This window comes from Diaphorina citri, unplaced genomic scaffold (assembly GCF_000475195.1).
Source record: "Diaphorina citri unplaced genomic scaffold, Diaci psyllid genome assembly version 1.1 scaffold123, whole genome shotgun sequence".
NCBI classification, from domain to species: domain Eukaryota; kingdom Metazoa; phylum Arthropoda; class Insecta; order Hemiptera; family Psyllidae; genus Diaphorina; species Diaphorina citri.
The window spans coordinates 125,185-143,406 of NW_007377560.1; the positions used below are offsets into that span (position 1 = coordinate 125,185).

General features: G+C 40.1%; 2 protein-coding genes across 2 annotated transcripts; both read right to left on the minus strand.

Annotated features, from left to right (window-relative positions):
• Positions 1–346: 346 nt before the first annotated feature.
• LOC103524857 (tetratricopeptide repeat protein 8-like) lies at positions 347–14,946 on the minus strand. The gene is made up of 8 exons (XM_026820138.1): positions 14,665–14,946; positions 14,255–14,430; positions 13,445–13,739; positions 12,531–12,805; positions 2,380–2,529; positions 1,871–2,042; positions 1,316–1,522; positions 347–952 (listed from the first exon to the last, which is right to left on the minus strand). The coding sequence occupies exons 1-8, from the start codon at positions 14,797–14,799 to the stop codon at positions 836–838; spliced, it is 1,527 nt and encodes a 508-aa protein (XP_026675939.1). The 5' UTR covers positions 14,800–14,946; the 3' UTR covers positions 347–835.
• Positions 14,947–16,485: 1,539 nt separating this feature from the next.
• On the minus strand, positions 16,486–17,227 carry LOC113465530 (tetratricopeptide repeat protein 8-like). Its single transcript, XM_026820110.1, has 2 exons — positions 16,946–17,227; positions 16,486–16,680 (listed from the first exon to the last, which is right to left on the minus strand). Exons 1-2 carry the CDS (start codon positions 17,078–17,080, stop codon positions 16,486–16,488), a joined length of 330 nt encoding a protein of 109 aa, XP_026675911.1. The 5' UTR covers positions 17,081–17,227.
• Between the last annotated feature and the right edge of the window lie 995 nt (positions 17,228–18,222).

Consider the following 18,222-nt stretch of genomic DNA (forward strand, 5'->3'; position numbering starts at 1 on the left):
TAGCATTCTTTCCTCGTTTCTTCCCAAGAGGTTTCATAGAGGGAACTGTAACTTATCCTTCTGAAATCGTGGAGGAAAGCAGAACAGGATAGAAGAAAGTCAGTCGTTATGAGAACGAACCTTATCAGCTCAGGATAAAGTTCGTGCCGGACGGATATGTGGCGATCCCACGACCTAGTGTTTACAAGGGAGACGCCTTACACCTTCTAAGCTAACTAGGCTGACAGATTTTTTTTTTTTAAGAGGTTTGACAGAGGGAACTGTATAACTGCTATGGTCTTATCGTCCCGAAATCGAAGAGAGAAGGAAGACAGGAATTTTAATAACACTTTGTACTTTTGTCCTCTCAGATGACTCAGATCCCTAGTTCATTGATCTTGCTCATATTCTTCCTCTGATCTAATATTCGTTTCAATTTCCACAGACCAAACCTGGGTAGAACGCAGAACCAACTGGATTACCGGTAAAAAGTACCTTAGCGTGATAATGCAGGATCTTTTTCCAACAACCACGGAATTCTGTGCCCAACTCAACCTGGTTGTTGTGTTGTAGCAGCAGGGGTCTCCTCAATACCTATGCATCCCCAGATCCGTCCGTCTCATCAATGAGGAGTGAGGAGTTGTAGGAATATTACCACCTCCCTGGGATGGTTGTCTCCGTCGCTCAGCTATCGTCGTCTCTCGATAGGATCTCAGCTCAACTTGGTCATCTCTATGGATTAACCTTCGGACCTAGCCATCTGCTTATTCAATACGTAGGGTAGTTACTAACCGGCTGGATTTCCACACCAAGCTGACAGCTCACATTTTGGTAACTTCTTTTTCCTTTTACACTTCTACAAGTAGCTGAAGTATTGCTCGAGTTTCCTCAGGATATCCCAGGAATAAGAATGGCCAGGATGAAGGTCCAAGGATTTCTTCACTATATTGTAACTTTCCTGTAGATCTCCTGCCTGGAAGAAAATGAGAAGAAATATCATACAGATTCATGTACGTCAGTAGCATTCTTTCCTCGTTTCTTCCCCAAGAGGTTTGATAGAGGGAACTGTACCTTATCCTTCTGAAATCGAGGGGGAAAGCAGAACAGGATAGAAGAAAGCCAGTCGTTATAAGAACGAACCTTATCAGCTCAGGATTAAGTTCGTGCCGCACGGATATGTGGCGATCCCACGACCTACTGTTTACAAGGGAGACGCCTTACACCTTCTAAGCTAACTAGGCTGACAGCACTGCAGGACCTATGGCAAAATCAACTACAAATTATCCTAGGGCCGGAATGATTTTGCCTACAAAGTATTCTAGGGTATAACACTAACCAGGTTACTTATCACAGCCTGATTGTAATGAGTCTCATAGAGGTAGGGTGAGGAGGCCGCTGCAGCTTGCAGATAGGTAGAAGCTCTCTCTATGTGGCCTTCCCTAGCCTCCAGGACGGCCAAGTTGTTCTGACTGAGGCCGTGTGAACTATCGATAGACAGGGCTAGGTGTAAACATTGGATGGCGAGTCTTGTGTCTGAGATACCCTGTATGAACAGATATGAAGTGTGAGTTGAAAAACTGAATGGACTACACTCTGTAATCTACATAAACAGTTTCCATTTTGATAATTTTTTTCAATGTGATGGTATGACCTGTGACCAGGCTTGTCTGCCTCGCTAGAGGTACGGGTTATCCCAAAAGGTCACCCATTCAATAATCAAGTTTAACTCCAGTGATTCATCAGGAACTAATGCATTCAACATACTCATTTTGAGGAATTTTTATGAGTACAAAATTGTGGAGTAACCGTGATATGGTAATTTGGCCCTAAATATGCCTACCTTGCTGAGTAGGCAGAGCATTTACTGAGGTAGATAGAGCATTTAACTTACAATAGCAACATGTGAGATATTGTACCACACATCTGCGGCATTCTCATTGAGAGCTAAACTCAACGCACGCTCAAAACAAGTGACCACCATGTCATATTGCTGAGAATAGAAACAGCATAGTGCTAGGTTGTTGAACAGTTCAGCATTGTAGAGGCCCATCTGTAGCAGACGTCTGAAACATACATGAAAGTTATACGACCAACCAAGAACTAATGGAAAATGAACCAAGATGAATTCAATGACCACGAATGGCCATTGAAAAACCCTCTACATCAACATCAAGGGTCAAGACCTCTCTAAAGTTGAAGATGTCCAATTTCTATTCCGTTTTCAGTGGTAAGTCAAAAGCTGGGAGGTGATAATAAGGTTATGATCTGGATGGTGATTTTTTTTCTTCTTTCTGAGAGCTTTGACAGAGGGAACTGTAACTGCTGAGGTCTTATCGTCCCGAAAGTGAAGAGAGAAGGAAGATAGGATAGGAGAGAATGCCAGCCGTTTCGAGAACGAACCTGTAGAAGAGTAGCGCCACCTCTGGTTGATCATTATAGAAGTGGTTGACTCCAATACAGGCAATAGCTTCCATGCAAGTAGCATCACGCTTGAGTATTAGCTTGTAGTATTTCACCGACATGGGCATGTTGTTCAGACCTTCGAATATTCTGAAAGAAAGCGATCGGTGATTAGAGGAACTGAAACTTTTTGCAACGTGGAATTAAGGGTTTGGAAATTGATGCTCTGAAAGCATAGGGCAGCAACCTACCTGGGAAATAGCTCTGTGGTTCTTTCCTTCAGTCATGCCAGAAATTCTACCTGTTTGAAGAGAAATGAAATGAACAGGTAGCTAAGGAAGGAATTTTCTTCCTCCATGAATATTTAACTCTGTGGACTGTACTGTGGTTAGAGCGGAATCGGAATTTGATTAATTAAAAACTGGTACTTATTCTTTTATTGTAGCTGTGTATGTAGGTAGATATTAATAAGATAAAAACTTTTGGTATTTGTCATTTTGCAGCCGGTTTTGTGGCGAAGTTTGTGGTCTCACAATTCAAGAGTTCTCTATGTTGTATTGATGATGTGATTACAGAAATACCTAGGTAGGTAATTAATAATTTTCATTACATAGATTGTTAAGAGAATGATGATCTCTCTCCGCTCGGTTGAGACTGCCAGGTTTAGACTTCATATTGAATTTTTTCATAGACTAATCGACCTAAATATTAAAGGATAATGGAAGAAAAACGAAATTTAGTCGTCATATCATATAGGTTCCTACCGACTACCCTACCAGGTATGGGCATTTATCAAATTAAAAAATAATTTTATTGTTTACTTCTGACTCCGAGTTGAAACTAAAAGTGTATAATTCTTATTTTGAAATAGAAAGTTCGTTTTTACTTTTTCTACCAACACTAGAGAGTTTTAGTTCGGGAGTAAAAATGACACATCCACTAATATTGAGTAAAACAATGTAAACATAGGTAGTTTGGTCTATTGTCCTTTCACTGTACACTCCTTTGTAATTTTAAGATCCCGAACCAGAAAAGTAAAATGAACGTGAAATGTCATTTGGCAGCTATCTACTCATAACTACTTTGCTGAATCTTCAAACCGGTTTTCAAACGTTTTTAATCGATTGACATTCTGCTGGAATTAATGTATCAACTTATAATATCATTAAAAGACAGAAGCTATTCAAATTTGTTCTTTGGTAAAAAATCTACATAGGTACCTACTACAGACACCAAAAAACAGCAAGTTCCTTACAAATGCATACTCACACTGGCAACATCATTCTCATGATGGCCAACTACCCTACCCAGGTATGGGCATTTATCAAATTAAAAAATAATTGTTTACTTCTGACTCCGAGTTGAAACTAAAAGTGTATTTCTTATTTTGAAATAGAAAGTTCGTTTTTACTTTTTTCTACCAAAACTAGAGAGTTTTAGTTCGGGAGTAAAAATGACACATCCACCAATATTGAGTAAAACAATGTAAACATAGTTTGGTCTATTGTCCTTTCACTGTACACTCCTTTGTAATTTTAAGATCCCGAACTAGAAAAGTAAAATGAACGTGAAATGTCATTTGGCAGCTATCTACTCATTACTACTTTGCTGAATCTTCAAACCGGTTTTCAAACGTTTTTAATCGATTGACATTCTGCTGGAATTAATGTATCAACTTATAAGACGTGTCTGCAGCAATAATATGAATATTTCTACTCGGAAGAAAGCATACAGGCCATGTTTCAGGAGGTCGATCCTAACGTCCTAACTATCTCAACAGAAAGACAGAAAATAGTTAGAAAAACCCACCGGGTTCAAATCGAAAGAAAAAAAATCGACTCTTACAAAATTATGTTCTTGTATTGACCGAGCACTTGTTTTCCTTTCTGTAATTGCTAAGGTCTTATCGTCCCAAAAGCGAAGAGAGAAGGAACTGGAAGACAGGATAGGAGAAAGCCAGGCGTTCCGAGAACGAACCTCATTATCTATTCAGGATAAAATCCACCACGAGCGGGCATCGTACCCACGCCCTACTGCTAACTAGGCTGGACATAGCTAGTTAATTAGAAATTTCCTCTACATATATACATAAACTTCCCCTGGTACAAACAACGGTATGCTTTACTCTACTTGATTCATTTTTTATTTTAATTATTATTATTATTATTATTTTTTTTTTTTTTCAGCGAAAGTTGTTCGGCCATAAATATCTCGGAAGATGCTAATATTTGGCGACGGTTTTGTCGCGCGCATACTTGGCCAGATTAAGGCGCGACACTTGAATGAAAGGTCCGTCAGGTTGACTCAACATGGATGCAGTGCCTAGTCGTATAGTGCGCGCTGCTTGGGAAGTGAGAGGGCGTGCAGATTTAGCTGTGCGCGGGGTTTTCAGACTTTGCTCTAGCGTGCCGCCCCGGCTAGCTAATGTACCCGGACGTACTACACCACTCACAGGACGGCCTGATTCTGTACGGGGTCTGATGGGATAAAATAAAGATAATTATTTGACAAAATCTGGCTGGGAGACAGGATACGAATGGTCTTTGAATATAAGATTGTAGACTTGACTGTGCGTGGTCCGGACTAACAGGTAGGATACCACAATAAAGATAATTATTTGACAAACTCTGGCTGGGAGACAGGATACGAATGGTCTTTGAATATAAGATTGTAGACTTGACTGTGCGTGGTCCGGACTAACAGGTAGGATACCAGCCTTAAATTTCCCTCCCTAAAAAAAGCAAAGGTTGAGTGCGAAGGGCATCCGCTCGTAAATATTGTGTAGCCCAAACCAAATGTCAGCCCAAAGCAATCACCCCAGGGCTGATTGAGAGGCTGACGAAAAACGCCGAAACCGTCTGAACACGGGACAAGGCGGAGAAGAAGAAGAATTGACTAAATCGCAAACAATGATTTTTTTGTCTCGGACGGATCATGCTCAGAATTTATAGACCCGAGGCCCGAGGGCACATGCAAATATAATATACATACCTATAATTTATTTTGCTACAAGTAGGTACCTCCGATAATACCTCTCAAACATCTCTTCCCTTCTGTTTCAAACTCCACGATCATCCAGAAGTCCCATGAACCATGAAGTATTACCTTGAGGTGAGAGCAGGGGCGGTAACAGCAGCTGTCTTGAGTGAGGTCCCAGGCCTGGCTGCAGTAGCTATGGTGTTTGTATCCAGAACACTGTCAGCAATACCTTCTTCTTCGGCTTCTAGATCATCTACTGAGAGTTGACTAGTCAGAGATCTCATCTTCAACGTCCAAGCAGCCTGGAATCAACTCAGGGTGAATTTATCGTACCTATGGGTTCCAAGTGGTAGGGAGGAATTCCACACAACTCCTTAGCACAAGTAGTTACATTAACCGAATAATTTGCTAAAATAACCAAGGAAAAATTAAATAAGGTAGGTATAGGGAAACAATGAATAAAGAAATTCTTTCAAATGATTAGATAGGCAGGGAATAAATGATTCCAACTTCACACAGCTGGCAATAAACTATGCGTTTTGTTTTCAGAAATAAACAACGCTTGAAACATTAAAAACTATAATAGGTAGAATACTTAGTTTTGTTTACAATACTACTTTTACCCACTTCCCTAAAGAACTTACCAGATTGTATAGTGCTTAAATCCGAGAAGATAACTTTACACAAACAATCACTATGCAACATTAAAACGAGAACTAGTAAAACACCATTAAAAATGATCATAATATAAAAGTTTTCTCATTGTAATAATCTAAGTTACATTTTCAAAAACGAATATGCACGTCCAACTTAATGGCCAAAAATGAGAGAAACTCTGCACAGCTTCATTGGTAGCTTCAGGAATTCTAATGTTCATGTTCAACTGAAAAGTTTTAGCCACATTGGGCTTCTTTTTCTTTCTGATTATTTGTGAGGACATATGCACTACTTAAGGCTCAAAGGGATTGAGGGGTTATTTGGGGAAGTGACATTGTTCTTTCCCTGGAATTTCAACCAACTTTTTCATTGTTCTCAAAAGGTTCAATACATTCTAAAATTTCCAAACAAGTCACTAACACATAATGTGCAACCAGGGTCCAAAAATCAAAATTTTGAACCTGTTTGGAATTCTAACACAAATATCTTGCAATTTTTGCATGCTCCAAGGCAAGGCCTCACTATTCCTAGATACTCATGACAAATCTCGGTTCTAATCACAAGAAGTAAATTTCTACTTAATGGTTCCAGAATTTCTTCAGCAAATCCCTCCGGAAGAAATATTTTGGTTGTTCTAAATGACGACTTCCTACCACTTCATCATCAATGACTTTAGCAGCTGCTATCTGTGTCAGGGACTGAAAGGTAAAACAAGAGAGAGAAAAAAGTTTCAGAATAAACTTGAGGTCCTGTGTCAAAGTGGTGTACTGCGGGGGGCACGGTTGGTCCAGTGGTAACGTGCTTGCTTGCCATGCAGAAGGTCCCGGGTTCGAATCCCATCATCGACGAAAATTTGTACTCTTTTTTCGATTGCAAATATTTCAACGGGTTACTTTCTGGTGTTCTCGTGTTGACCCAGCACCTAAATGGGGAGTATTGTGCCTCTTCTCGCCCATCTGATGAGAGGCATACTACGGGATGGGCATGCTACGACACAGACCACATGCGTCCAATGTAGCAGTTGTTTCATTGCTACGAAATAAAAACGGCGGTGAAACACTCATCTTAAAAAAAAAAAAAAAATACAAGTTAGGTATAGCTGATAGGTACTATCACTTCCCCATCTACTCATGATAGGACGTGACTGGTAAGCGGAAGGGTGAGGGTTCGAATACAAAGCTCAGAATGGAATCAAATTTTATTGTTTTGAATTTGAATGATAACTGTTGCTTATCCCCTTCGAATGGGACGTCCAGTATCACCTTTTACTTGCTTGCCAGTTTTTTATCTTACTTAGTGAATGAAAAGAGATTGAACTTGTGTAATGCAAAGAAATGAAAGGAATGGACTTTATTGAGAACAAAATGTAGACACGAAGAAAAACTTGTGGTTTCCTCGAAGCCTAGCTCAGAATGAAATCAAATTTTATTGTTTTGAATTTCTCGTATTAGGTACCTAGGATAAAACACGGTCTAAATAGGTAGGCAGCTAGGCAGTTAGATAGGTATAAACTTATAAAGCTATAAAGTCTGATCGGTTATCGTATAAGATTAGAATAAAATTAATAGTAGATATCTTTGTAGACGTATCTTATAAAATCTGGGCCTTTCAGTGATTCTGATACCTATTTCTCTCCCTCTAGATCAGGCTTGTCCAACCCGCGGCCCGCGGGCCGCATGCGGCCCGCGAGCTCATTTTTGCGGCCCGCGAAGGCCCGCCTAAAAAAATGAACGAAAATGAGAAATAACAGTAAATATACTAAATAAAATAATTAATGCATGAAAATTTTGGCGGGCTGCGACAGAATTTCTCGTATTAGGTACCTACCTACGATAAAACACGGTCTAAATAGGTAGGCAGTTAGATAGGTATAAAGCTATAAAGTCTGATCGGTTATCGTAATATCGTATAAGATAAGAATAAAATTAATAGGTAGTAGATATCTTTGTAGACGTATCTTATAAAATCTGGGCCTTTCAGTGATTCCGATACCTATTTCTCTCCCTCTAGATCCAATGATCCATGCCTGAGCTAATTGAGTTAATTTCATGTTGTCCGACCCCTGACCTAGGTAGAAGGGGATTCTTCTCTTTTCTTGACCTACTTCCAACCATGTCTTTGTTCTGCTGACAAGTACCCACCTATGTAGGTACATAGGTACCTACCTACAACGATTGACCTATCTAAAAAGTAAGTAGGTCAGTAGGTACCTATGTATACCTACCTACCTACCTAATTATTACCAAGGCCAGGGTATTAAATGTCACACACAAAACGAGGCTTTCTCACTAGATTTTGCACCCGATATTAACTTTGGGGACCGCGTAAAGGCCTTTTTCCCCAGTGATTTCTACAGCTTATTGAACCTCTCTAGTAATAATTATTTATTCAGGTTTACATTATAATAGTTAGGTACCTATGTAAGAACAATAGTAGAGCTACTTTAGGTCCGCTATTTATGTACCTACCTATATAGGTAATTCGATAGGTTCTCGTTAACTCTAACCTCCAACACCTGTAGGTCTTTTTAGTTATCTATACCTACAGCAAATCAATCTGCCATCTGGTAGATAGGTAAGTAAGTACTTAGCCTTGAGTGAAATGAAATATTCAAATTATCTCTGCATTGTGCATAGTTGCATAGGTATCTGGCTAATTATATATTACCTATATCTGATATATAAAAATGAATGTTTGTTTGTGTGTTCGAACTTTATGCCTGGCCAAACCGCTCATCCGATTGCTATATGAAACTTTGTCAACTTTTATTGCTTGCACTCCCGTGAAGGTTATAGGCTATTTTTCGTTTTAGTTAAGTTACGCCGAGCAAGACCACTAAATGGATGAGTGACGTGAACGGCCATGACTTAAGGATTCACTAGCAGAAATCCGGAGCGAGGCGACGGATTTCGGCTCATCTATTAATAAAATTCTATCATTACATCAAATAAACCACAAGGATTCTGCAGTACTACTTCTTGTGGTCAAGGCGTTCGCCTTGTAATTAGGAGTGGGCGGGTTCGATCCCAGCTGAGGTGTGGAATTTTGTCCTAGATATTAAATATTTGAGAGTTGATAAAGAGTGGAGGAAATGCCTCAGGGTAGAAAGGATACTTTCGGGTGATTTGACACACTCCTAAACTTTCACTCAATGGTCCAACAAGTCCTGTAGATCTCCTGCCTGGAAGAAGATGGGAGGAAATATCATACAAATTCATGTACGTCAGTAGCATTCTTTCCTCGTTTCTTCCCCAAGAGGTTTGATAGAGGGAACTGTACCTTATCCTTCTGAAATCGAGGGGGAAAGCAGAACAGGATAGAAGAAAGCCAGTCGTTATAAGAACGAACCTTATCAGCTCAGGATTAAGTTCGTGCCGCACGGATATGTGGCGATCCCACGACCTACTGTTTACAAGGGAGACGCCTTACACCTTCTAAGCTAACTAGGCTGACAGCACTGCAGGACCTATGGCAAAATCAACTACAAATTATCCTAGGGCCGGAATGATTTTGCCTACAAAGTATTCTAGGGTATAACACTAACCAGGTTACTTATCACAGCCTGATTGTAATGAGTCTCATAGAGGTAGGGTGAGGAGGCCGCTGCAGCTTGCAGATAGGTAGAAGCTCTCTCTATGTGGCCTTCCCTAGCCTCCAGGACGGCCAAGTTGTTCTGACTGAGGCCGTGTGAACTATCGATAGACAGGGCTAGGTGTAAACATTGGATGGCGAGTCTTGTGTCTGAGATACCCTGTATGAACAGATATGAAGTGTGAGTTGAAAAACTGAATGGACTACACTCTGTAATCTACATAAACAGTTTCCATTTTGATAATTTTTTTCAATGTGATGGTATGACCTGTGACCAGGCTTGTCTGCCTCGCTAGAGGTACGGGTTATCCCAAAAGGTCACCCATTCAATCATCATGCTCAGCTTAACTCCAGTGATTCATCAGGAACTAATGCATTCAACATACTCATTTTGAGGAATTTTTATGAGTACAAAATTGTGGAGTAACCGTGATATGGTAATTTGGCCCTAAATATGCCTACCTTGCTGAGTAGGCAGAGCATTTACTGAGGTATAGAGTGTAATCTACATAAACAGTTTTCATTTTGATAATTTTTTTCAATGTGATGGTATGACCAGTGACCAGGCTTGTCTGCCTCGCTAGAAGTACGGGTTATTCCAAAAGGTCACCCATTCAATCATCATCATGCTCAGCTTAACTCCAGTGATTCATCAGGAACTAATGCATTCAACATACTCATTTTGAGGAATTTTTATGAGTACAAAATCTACGGGTTATCCCAAAAGGTCACCCATTCAATAATCAAGTTTAACTCCAGTGATTCATCAGGAACTAATGCATTCAACATACTCATTTTGAGGAATTTTTACGAGTACAAAATTGTGGAGTAACCGTGATATGGTAATTTGGCCCTAAATATGCCTACCCTGCTGAGTAGGCAGAGCATTTACTGAGGTAGATAGAGCATTTAACTTACAATAGCAACATGTGAGATATTGTACCACACATCTGCGGCATTCTCATTGAGAGCTAAACTCAACGCACGCTCAAAACAAGTGACCACCATGTCATATTGCTGAGAATAGAAACAGCATAGTGCTAGGTTGTTGAACAGTTCAGCATTGTATAGACCCATCTGTAGCAGACGTCTGAAACATACATGAAAGTTATACGACCAACCAAGATCTAATGGAAAATGAACCAAGATGAATTCAATGACCACGAATGGCCATTGAAAAACCCTCTACATCAACATCAAGGGTCAAGACCTCTCTAAAGTTGAAGATGTCCAATTTCTATTCCGTTTTCAGTGGTAAGTCAAAAGCTGGGAGGTGATAATAAGGTTATGATCTGGATGGTGATTTTTTTTTTCTTCTTTCTGGGAGGTTTGATAGAGGGAACTGTAACTGCTGAGGTCTTATCGTCCCGAAAGTGAAGCAAGAAGGAAGATAGGATAGGAGAGAAAGCCAGCCGTTCCGAGAACGAACCTGTAGAAGAGTAGCGCCACCTCTGGTTGATCATTATAGACTGAGGTAGATAGAGCATTTAACTTACAATAGCAACATGTGAAATATTGTACCACACATCTGCGGCATTCTCATTGAGAGCTAAACTCAACGCACGCTCAAAACAAGTGACCACCATGTCATATTGCTGAGAATAGAAACAGCATAGTGCTAGGTTGTTGAACAGTTCAGCATTGTAGAGGCCCATCTGTAGCAGACGTCTGAAACATACATGAAAGTTATACGACCAACCAAGAACTAATGGAAAATGAACCAAGATGAATTCAATGACCACGAATGGCCATTGAAAAACCCTCTACATCAACATCAAGAGTCAAGACCTCTCTAAAGTTGAAGATGTCTAATTTCTATTCTGTCTTCAGTGGTAAGCCAAAAGCTGAGAGGTGATAATAAGGTTATGATCTGGATGGTGATTTTTTTTCTTCTTTCTGAGAGCTTTGACAGAGGGAACTGTAACTGCTGAGGTCTTATCGTCCCGAAAGTGAAGAACTTTGGGCGGTTTTGGTGAATAATTTTTGCACAATGATGAATGGTAAAGTGTTTGGTATTTCACTTTGACAGGGCGTCATTACTTGGCCTAGGCGAAACTCATTTGTCCGACTTTGAATCAATTTTAGAAACACGATATGGGGTGTAAATTTTCAATCGCATTCTATTTATCTCGACGAACACAACATGGTTTATGGAATAGGAACCAATTTTGAGTTTTGGAAAATTGGAAAGGTACCTACTTCTTCACTGACAAATAAAATCAAATTACCCGTCAAAATACACAAAAGACAAATAAAATAATTATTTAAAAAAATTATTGTTAGTTTCACAAAAAAGCTCAGTTAGCAGATATGTTGTAATTTGGGAAGATATTATGAAAATATTAACACTTTCTTTCACTCAGGTATCACGTAAATTTTCTTTGAAATTTAAATAAATAAAGGCACTCGGCAAATAAAATTCTCTTCGCGGACGTTCCACACAGGATCTCGTTGTTACCTCCTTGTTAGATCGATCTGGAGAAGGAAGATAGGATAGGAGAGAATGCCAGCCGTTTCGAGAACGAACCTGTAGAAGAGTAGCGCCACCTCTGGTTGATCATTATAGAAGTGGTTGACTCCAATACAGGCAATAGCTTCCATGCAAGTAGCATCACGCTTGAGTATTAGCTTGTAGTATTTCACCGACATGGGCATGTTGTTCAGACCTTCGAAGATTCTGAAAGAAAGCGATCGGTGATTAGAGGAACTGAAACTTTTTGCAACGTGGAATTAAAGGATTTGGAAATTGATGCTCTGAAAGCATAGGGCAGCAACCTACCTGGGAAATAGCTCTGTGGTTCTTTCCTTCAGTCATGCCAGAAATTCTGACTTAGGAGCCCAATGAGCCCATTCGAATGTTTAGAAGAGCGGATACCTAAATACTTACATAGGTAATTTTATGAATTATGAGAATATCTACGTACCTTGCCATCTCAGTCATAATGGTAACCTCATTCGGGTAGCAGTCGAGTGCATTCCGACCTATATCTATCGCTCGGATTGGTTGATCTAGTCTGATATACACTCTGATCATACGGATGAATGCCTCGATATCAGTAAACTGGTTGAGAGCCGAGTTAAACTGCTGCTGCGCCTCGCGGATTAAACCCAAACTAAAGTAGCATTTCCCTAGTTGCACTTTCCACCACCAGTCGCGAAACTCGCAGGCTTTGGTTGATTCGACGGCAAGGTCCATTGCCTGTAACACGAATTATCCAAGGGGCCCATGTATAAAGAGCTTTCTAGCTTTCAACACATTTCGATGTAATGCTTCTATGATTTGGAACTAATGGCACATCCACTAATATTGAAATAATATTAAAGATCCGGATTGGTTGATCTAGTCTGATATACACTCGGATCATACGGATGAATGCCTCTATGTCTGTAAACTGGTTGAGAGCCGAGTTGAACTGCTGCTGCGCCTCACGGATTAAACCCAAACTAAAGTAGCATTTCCCTAGTTGCACTTTCCACCACCAGTCGCGAAACTCGCAGGCTTTGGTTGATTCGACGGCGAGGTCCATTGCCTGTAACACGAATTATCCAAGGGGTCCATGTATAAAGAACTTTCTAGCTTTCAACACATTTCGATGTAATGCTTCTATGATTTGGAACTAATGGCACATCCACTAATATTGAAATAATATTAAAGATCAGCAGATCAGACTGTCGCATATCGAGTGAACTAACTACTCATCAGTACCTACCTAATGTTATGTGGCCTAGATGTAATGTATCATTAAAAGACAGAAGCTATTCAAATTTGTAAAATATCTACATAGGTACCTACTACAGACACCAAAAAACAGCAAGTTCCTTACAAATGCATACTCACACTGGCAACATCATTCTCATGATGGTAGAGATACTCGAACAGATATTTGGCGACGGTTTTGTCGCGCGCATACTTGGCCAGATTAAGGCGCGACACTTGAATGAAAGGTCCGTCAGGTTGACTCAACATGGATGCAGTGCCTAGTCGTATAGTGCGCGCAGCTTGGGAAGTAAGAGGACGTGCAGATTTAGCTGTGCGCGGGGTTTTCAGACTTTGCTCTAGCGTGCCGCCCCGGCTAGCTAATGTACCCGGACGTACTACACCACTCACAGGACGGCCTGATTCTGTACGGGGTCTGATGGGATAAAATAAAGATAATTATTTGACAAAATCTGGCTGGGAGACAGGATACGAATGGTCTTTGAATATAAGATTGTAGACTTGACTGTGCGTGGTCCGGACTAACAGGTAGGATACCAGCCTTAAATTTCCCTCCCTAAAAAAAGCAAAGGTTGAGTGCGAAGGGCATCCGCTCGTAAATATTGTGTAGCCCAAACCAAATGTCAGCCCAAAGCAATCACCCCAGGGCTGATTGAGAGGCTGACGAAAAACGCCGAAACCGTCTGAACACGGGACAAGGCGGAGAAGAAGAAGAATTGACTAAATCGCAAACAATGATTTTTTTGTCTCGGACGGATCATGCTCAGAATTTATAGACCCGAGGCCCGAGGGCACATGCAAATATAATATACATACCTATAATTTATTTTGCTACAAGTAGGTACCTCCGATAATACCTCTCAAACATCTCTTCCCTTCTGTTTCAAACTCCACGATCATCCAGAAGTCCCATGAACCATGAAGTATTACCTTGAGGTGAGAGCAGGGGCGGTAACAGCAGCTGTCTTGAGTGAGGTCCCAGGCCTGGCTGCAGTAGCTATGGTGTTTGTATCCAGAACACTGTCAGCAATACCTTCTTCTTCGGCTTCTAGATCATCTACTGAGAGTTGACTAGTCAGAGATCTCATCTTCAACGTCCAAGCAGCCTGGAATCAACTCAGGGTGAATTTATCGTACCTATGGGTTCCAAGTGGTAGGGAGGAATTCCACACAACTCCTTAGCACAAGTAGTGGGGCAAACAGCCTTAAAGGATGAGTTATGAGTTAAGCTTATACATACAAGTTTGCATTGTTGGTGTTAATTTTTCCCTCATCCTTCAAAGTCCTCCTTTAAGGCGCTTTAACACTACGAACAGTAAATGAACCAGTTTTGTACTTACCTTATCATAAGGGTTTTTGGCTAGAAGTTCCGTACAGATCGCTGCACACTTCTCAAAGTTTCTCTTGTGAAAATGATCGACAGCGTAAAACATTGAATCCACCGTGGCAGTGGGTGCAGAACCTGGAGTTGACATAACTGATGTGGAGATGGGCTGCTGATCCTACTGCCTACATAGGTTTATCAGAAATTCGGGAAAATTTATATGAACTTAACTTATGACATGATTTTTTTTAGTTATGAAATCGGATCATGGTAATACTCGTATATGTATGGATATCTAACAAACCATTAGCTACTTGGGTGTGTGTTTATTATCTATTTACCTATGTAGGTATAGGTAGAGGTATTTAGGTATGTCTACAAAATTTTACTTTCCATTATTTTCAAGAGATTTTCATTGTCTTGTAGTTACCTACGATAACGATAACACTCGCGGAAAATAAACAGTAAAATCTAAAACACCTTCTTCTCTTTGTTTTTCTAACCCTGCTTTTCATTCATTGTTTGCTATCGCAGTTGTTTGAGTTTCCATGGAAACTATGTTAGATTTTTTTTTTAAGAGGTTTGACAGAGGGAACTGTAACTGCTATGGTCTTATCGTCCCGAAATCGAAGAGAGAAGGAAGACAGGATAGGAAAAAGCCAGCCGTTCCGAGAATACCAACTATGTAGAATAGGTATCTATGCATACACGGTTAGTACAGTGGTAACGCGGTTAGTCCAGTGGTAACGCGCTTGCTTGCCATGCAGAAGGTCCCGGGTTCGAATCCCATCATCGACAAAAAAATTGTACTCGTTTTTTTGGCAATGTTGACTCTAAAATGACTTATTTGAAAAACAAATGTAGAGATCTTGGCACCATTATCAAACCTAATCTCTGGGATGTAAGCTTGGTGTTGTGTCAACTGTGTCATACATTTTCCAACTTGTTTCTCTTTTATTTTTCAGAGAGAAAGAACTGATAAGACCAAAACAAATGCTAGCAATGAATCTAGTAGTGAAGGAGGATCATTCAAATTAGAAGACTTTAAGTAAGTAACTAACTAAATCATGAAACAAATAAAATGGATACCTAGATCAAATAACTTGAAGTCAAAGAAAAGTAGAGTGAATAAACTTATTTCTGTAGCTGCCTAATGGGGTATAGTATATTTCAGGGGTAAACAAACCGGGAACCGCGGTTCCCTTAAGAACCGCGAGCCCATTTTAAGGGAACAGCAAGCTTATTTTGAGGGAACCAAAAAAAATAAAATAAAAATAAAAGTGTAAATGTACTTTATTGAGTAGGTACCTAATGGAGATATTTTGAATATTTTGGTAGGTAGGTACCTACATAGGTATTATTATCCATCGGGATGAGAGGGAGGAAGAGGTTTAGTTAGGCTTGCCAAATATCCAAAATGTCGATTCGGGACGCGAATCCGCGAACATAATTGCCAAATCCGCGACCATAATCGCAAAATGCTCCTGAATCATGAAAGGCATGATAATGTTGCATTTGAAAATTCAGGAATTATTTTAGGGTTTTGCAACACTTCTTTTTTCACTTATAGATCCAATGGCTAGATTGGTCGGGGTTAAACCCAGGTAGTAAGTGATCTCTCACACTCTTGATGTGTATCTGCTTTGGAGTATTGTGGTTAGAATGCTTGCTAGTTACACATAAAGGCATGTGCTCAATACCTGTTTAGCCAAGCAATTTTGAAATATTTTAACATTAATTTGACAAAGGATCTAATAGTTGGTGCCAGGGTGAACAGTGAGAACTTACATAATCTTGCTTATTATTTTTTCAGCACCCTGGAGGTGAAGAAATCCTGTTAGAACAAAATGGTGAGGATGCGACAGAGGTTTTCAACGACATTGGCAGCTGTCTTGAGTGAGGTCCCAGGCCTGGCTGCAGTAGCTATGGTGTTTGTATCCAGAACACTGTCAGCAATACCTTCTTCTTCGGCTTCTAGATCATCTACTGAGAGTTGACTAGTCAGAGATCTCATCTTCAACGTCCAAGCAGCCTGGAATCAACTCAGGGTGAATTTATCGTACCTATGGGTTCCAAGTGGTAGGGAGGAATTCCACACAACTCCTTAGCACAAGTAGTTACATACAAAAAAGCCCACTCAAGCTTTAAAAGAGGGGCAAACAGCCCTAAAGGATGAGTTAAGCTTATACAAATCTACAAGTTCGCATTGTTGGTGTTAATTTTTCCCTCATCCTTCAAAGTCCTCCTTTAAGGCGCTTTAACACTAAGAACAGTAAATGAACCAGTTTTGTACTTACCTTATCATAAGGGTTTTTGGCTAGAAGTTCCGTACAGATCGCTGCACACTTCTCAAAGTTTCTCTTGTGAAAATGATCGACAGCGTAAAACATTGAATCCACCGTGGCAGTGGGTGCAGAACCTGGAGTTGACATAACTGATGTGGAGATGGGCTGCTGATCCTACTGCCTACATAGGTTTATCAGAAATTCGGGAAAATTTATATGAACTTAACTTATGACATGATTTTTTTTAGTTATGAAATCGGATCATGGTAATACTCGTATATGTATGGATATCTAACAAACCATTAGCTACTTGGGTGTGTGTTTATTATCTATTTACCTATGTAGGTATAGGTAGAGGTATTTAGGTATGTCTACAAAATTTTACTTTCCATTATTTTCAAGAGATTTTCATTGTCTTGTAGTTACCTACGATAACGATAACACTCGCGGAAAATAAACAGTAAAATCTAAAACACCTTCTTCTCTTTGTTTTTCTAACCCTGCTTTTCATTCATTGTTTGCTATCGCAGTTGTTTGAGTTTCCATGGAAACTATGTTAGATTTTTTTTTTAAGAGGTTTGACAGAGGGAACTGTAACTGCTATGGTCTTATCGTCCCGAAATCGAAGAGAGAAGGAAGACAGGATAGGAAAAAGCCAGCCGTTCCGAGAATACCAACTATGTAGAATAGGTATCTATGCATACACGGTTAGTACAGTGGTAACGCGGTTAGTCCAGTGGTAACGCGCTTGCTTGCCATGCAGAAGGTCCCGGGTTCGAATCCCATCATCGACAAAAAAATTGTACTCGTTTTTCGATTGCAAATATTTCAACGGGTTACTTTCTGGTGTTCTCGTGTTGACCCAGCACCTAAATGGGGAGTATTGTGCCTCTTCTCGCCCATCTGATGAGAGGCATACTACGGGATGGGCATGCTACGACACAGACCACATGCGTCCAATGTAGCAGTTGTTTCATTGCTACGAAATAAAAACGGCGGTGAAACACTCATCTTTTTAAAACCTTCTAAATGGTTAAAAGGAAGTATTCACATCTGCCGTTCAAATCAGAATGATCAGTATATTATACTCACTCCCATCTTTGTTGAACGGTCTGTGACTGGAGCGTGACCTGAACGGATAGTGGGAATCGAGCCTAATTTCATTGCATCCTAAAAGTTTGATTTATATCACCTTTAAATTAGCTTGCATCTTGAGACACAGTACTATCACGTCACGTAAGCTCACGGAGAATCAGAAATATGTAGTTCAATGTTTTCCCCTAATATTG

Bases quoted from the DNA above. Each gene is read 5' to 3' on its own strand.
- LOC103524857 (XM_026820138.1), bottom strand. From the start codon at position 14,799: ATGTCAACTCCAGGTTCTGCACCCACTGCCACGGTGGATTCAATGTTT. The intron at 2,043-2,379 runs GTTCGTTCTCGA...TGTATGTTTCAG, and splicing joins GTGGCGCTACTCTTCTACAG to ACGTCTGCTACAGATGGGCC. The intron at 1,523-1,870 runs GTAAGTTAAATG...CTGTTCATACAG, and splicing joins ATATCTCACATGTTGCTATT to GGTATCTCAGACACAAGACT.
- LOC113465530 (XM_026820110.1), bottom strand. From the start codon at position 17,080: ATGTCAACTCCAGGTTCTGCACCCACTGCCACGGTGGATTCAATGTTT. The intron at 16,681-16,945 runs GTAAGTACAAAA...AGTTGATTCCAG, and splicing joins CCAAAAACCCTTATGATAAG to GCTGCTTGGACGTTGAAGAT.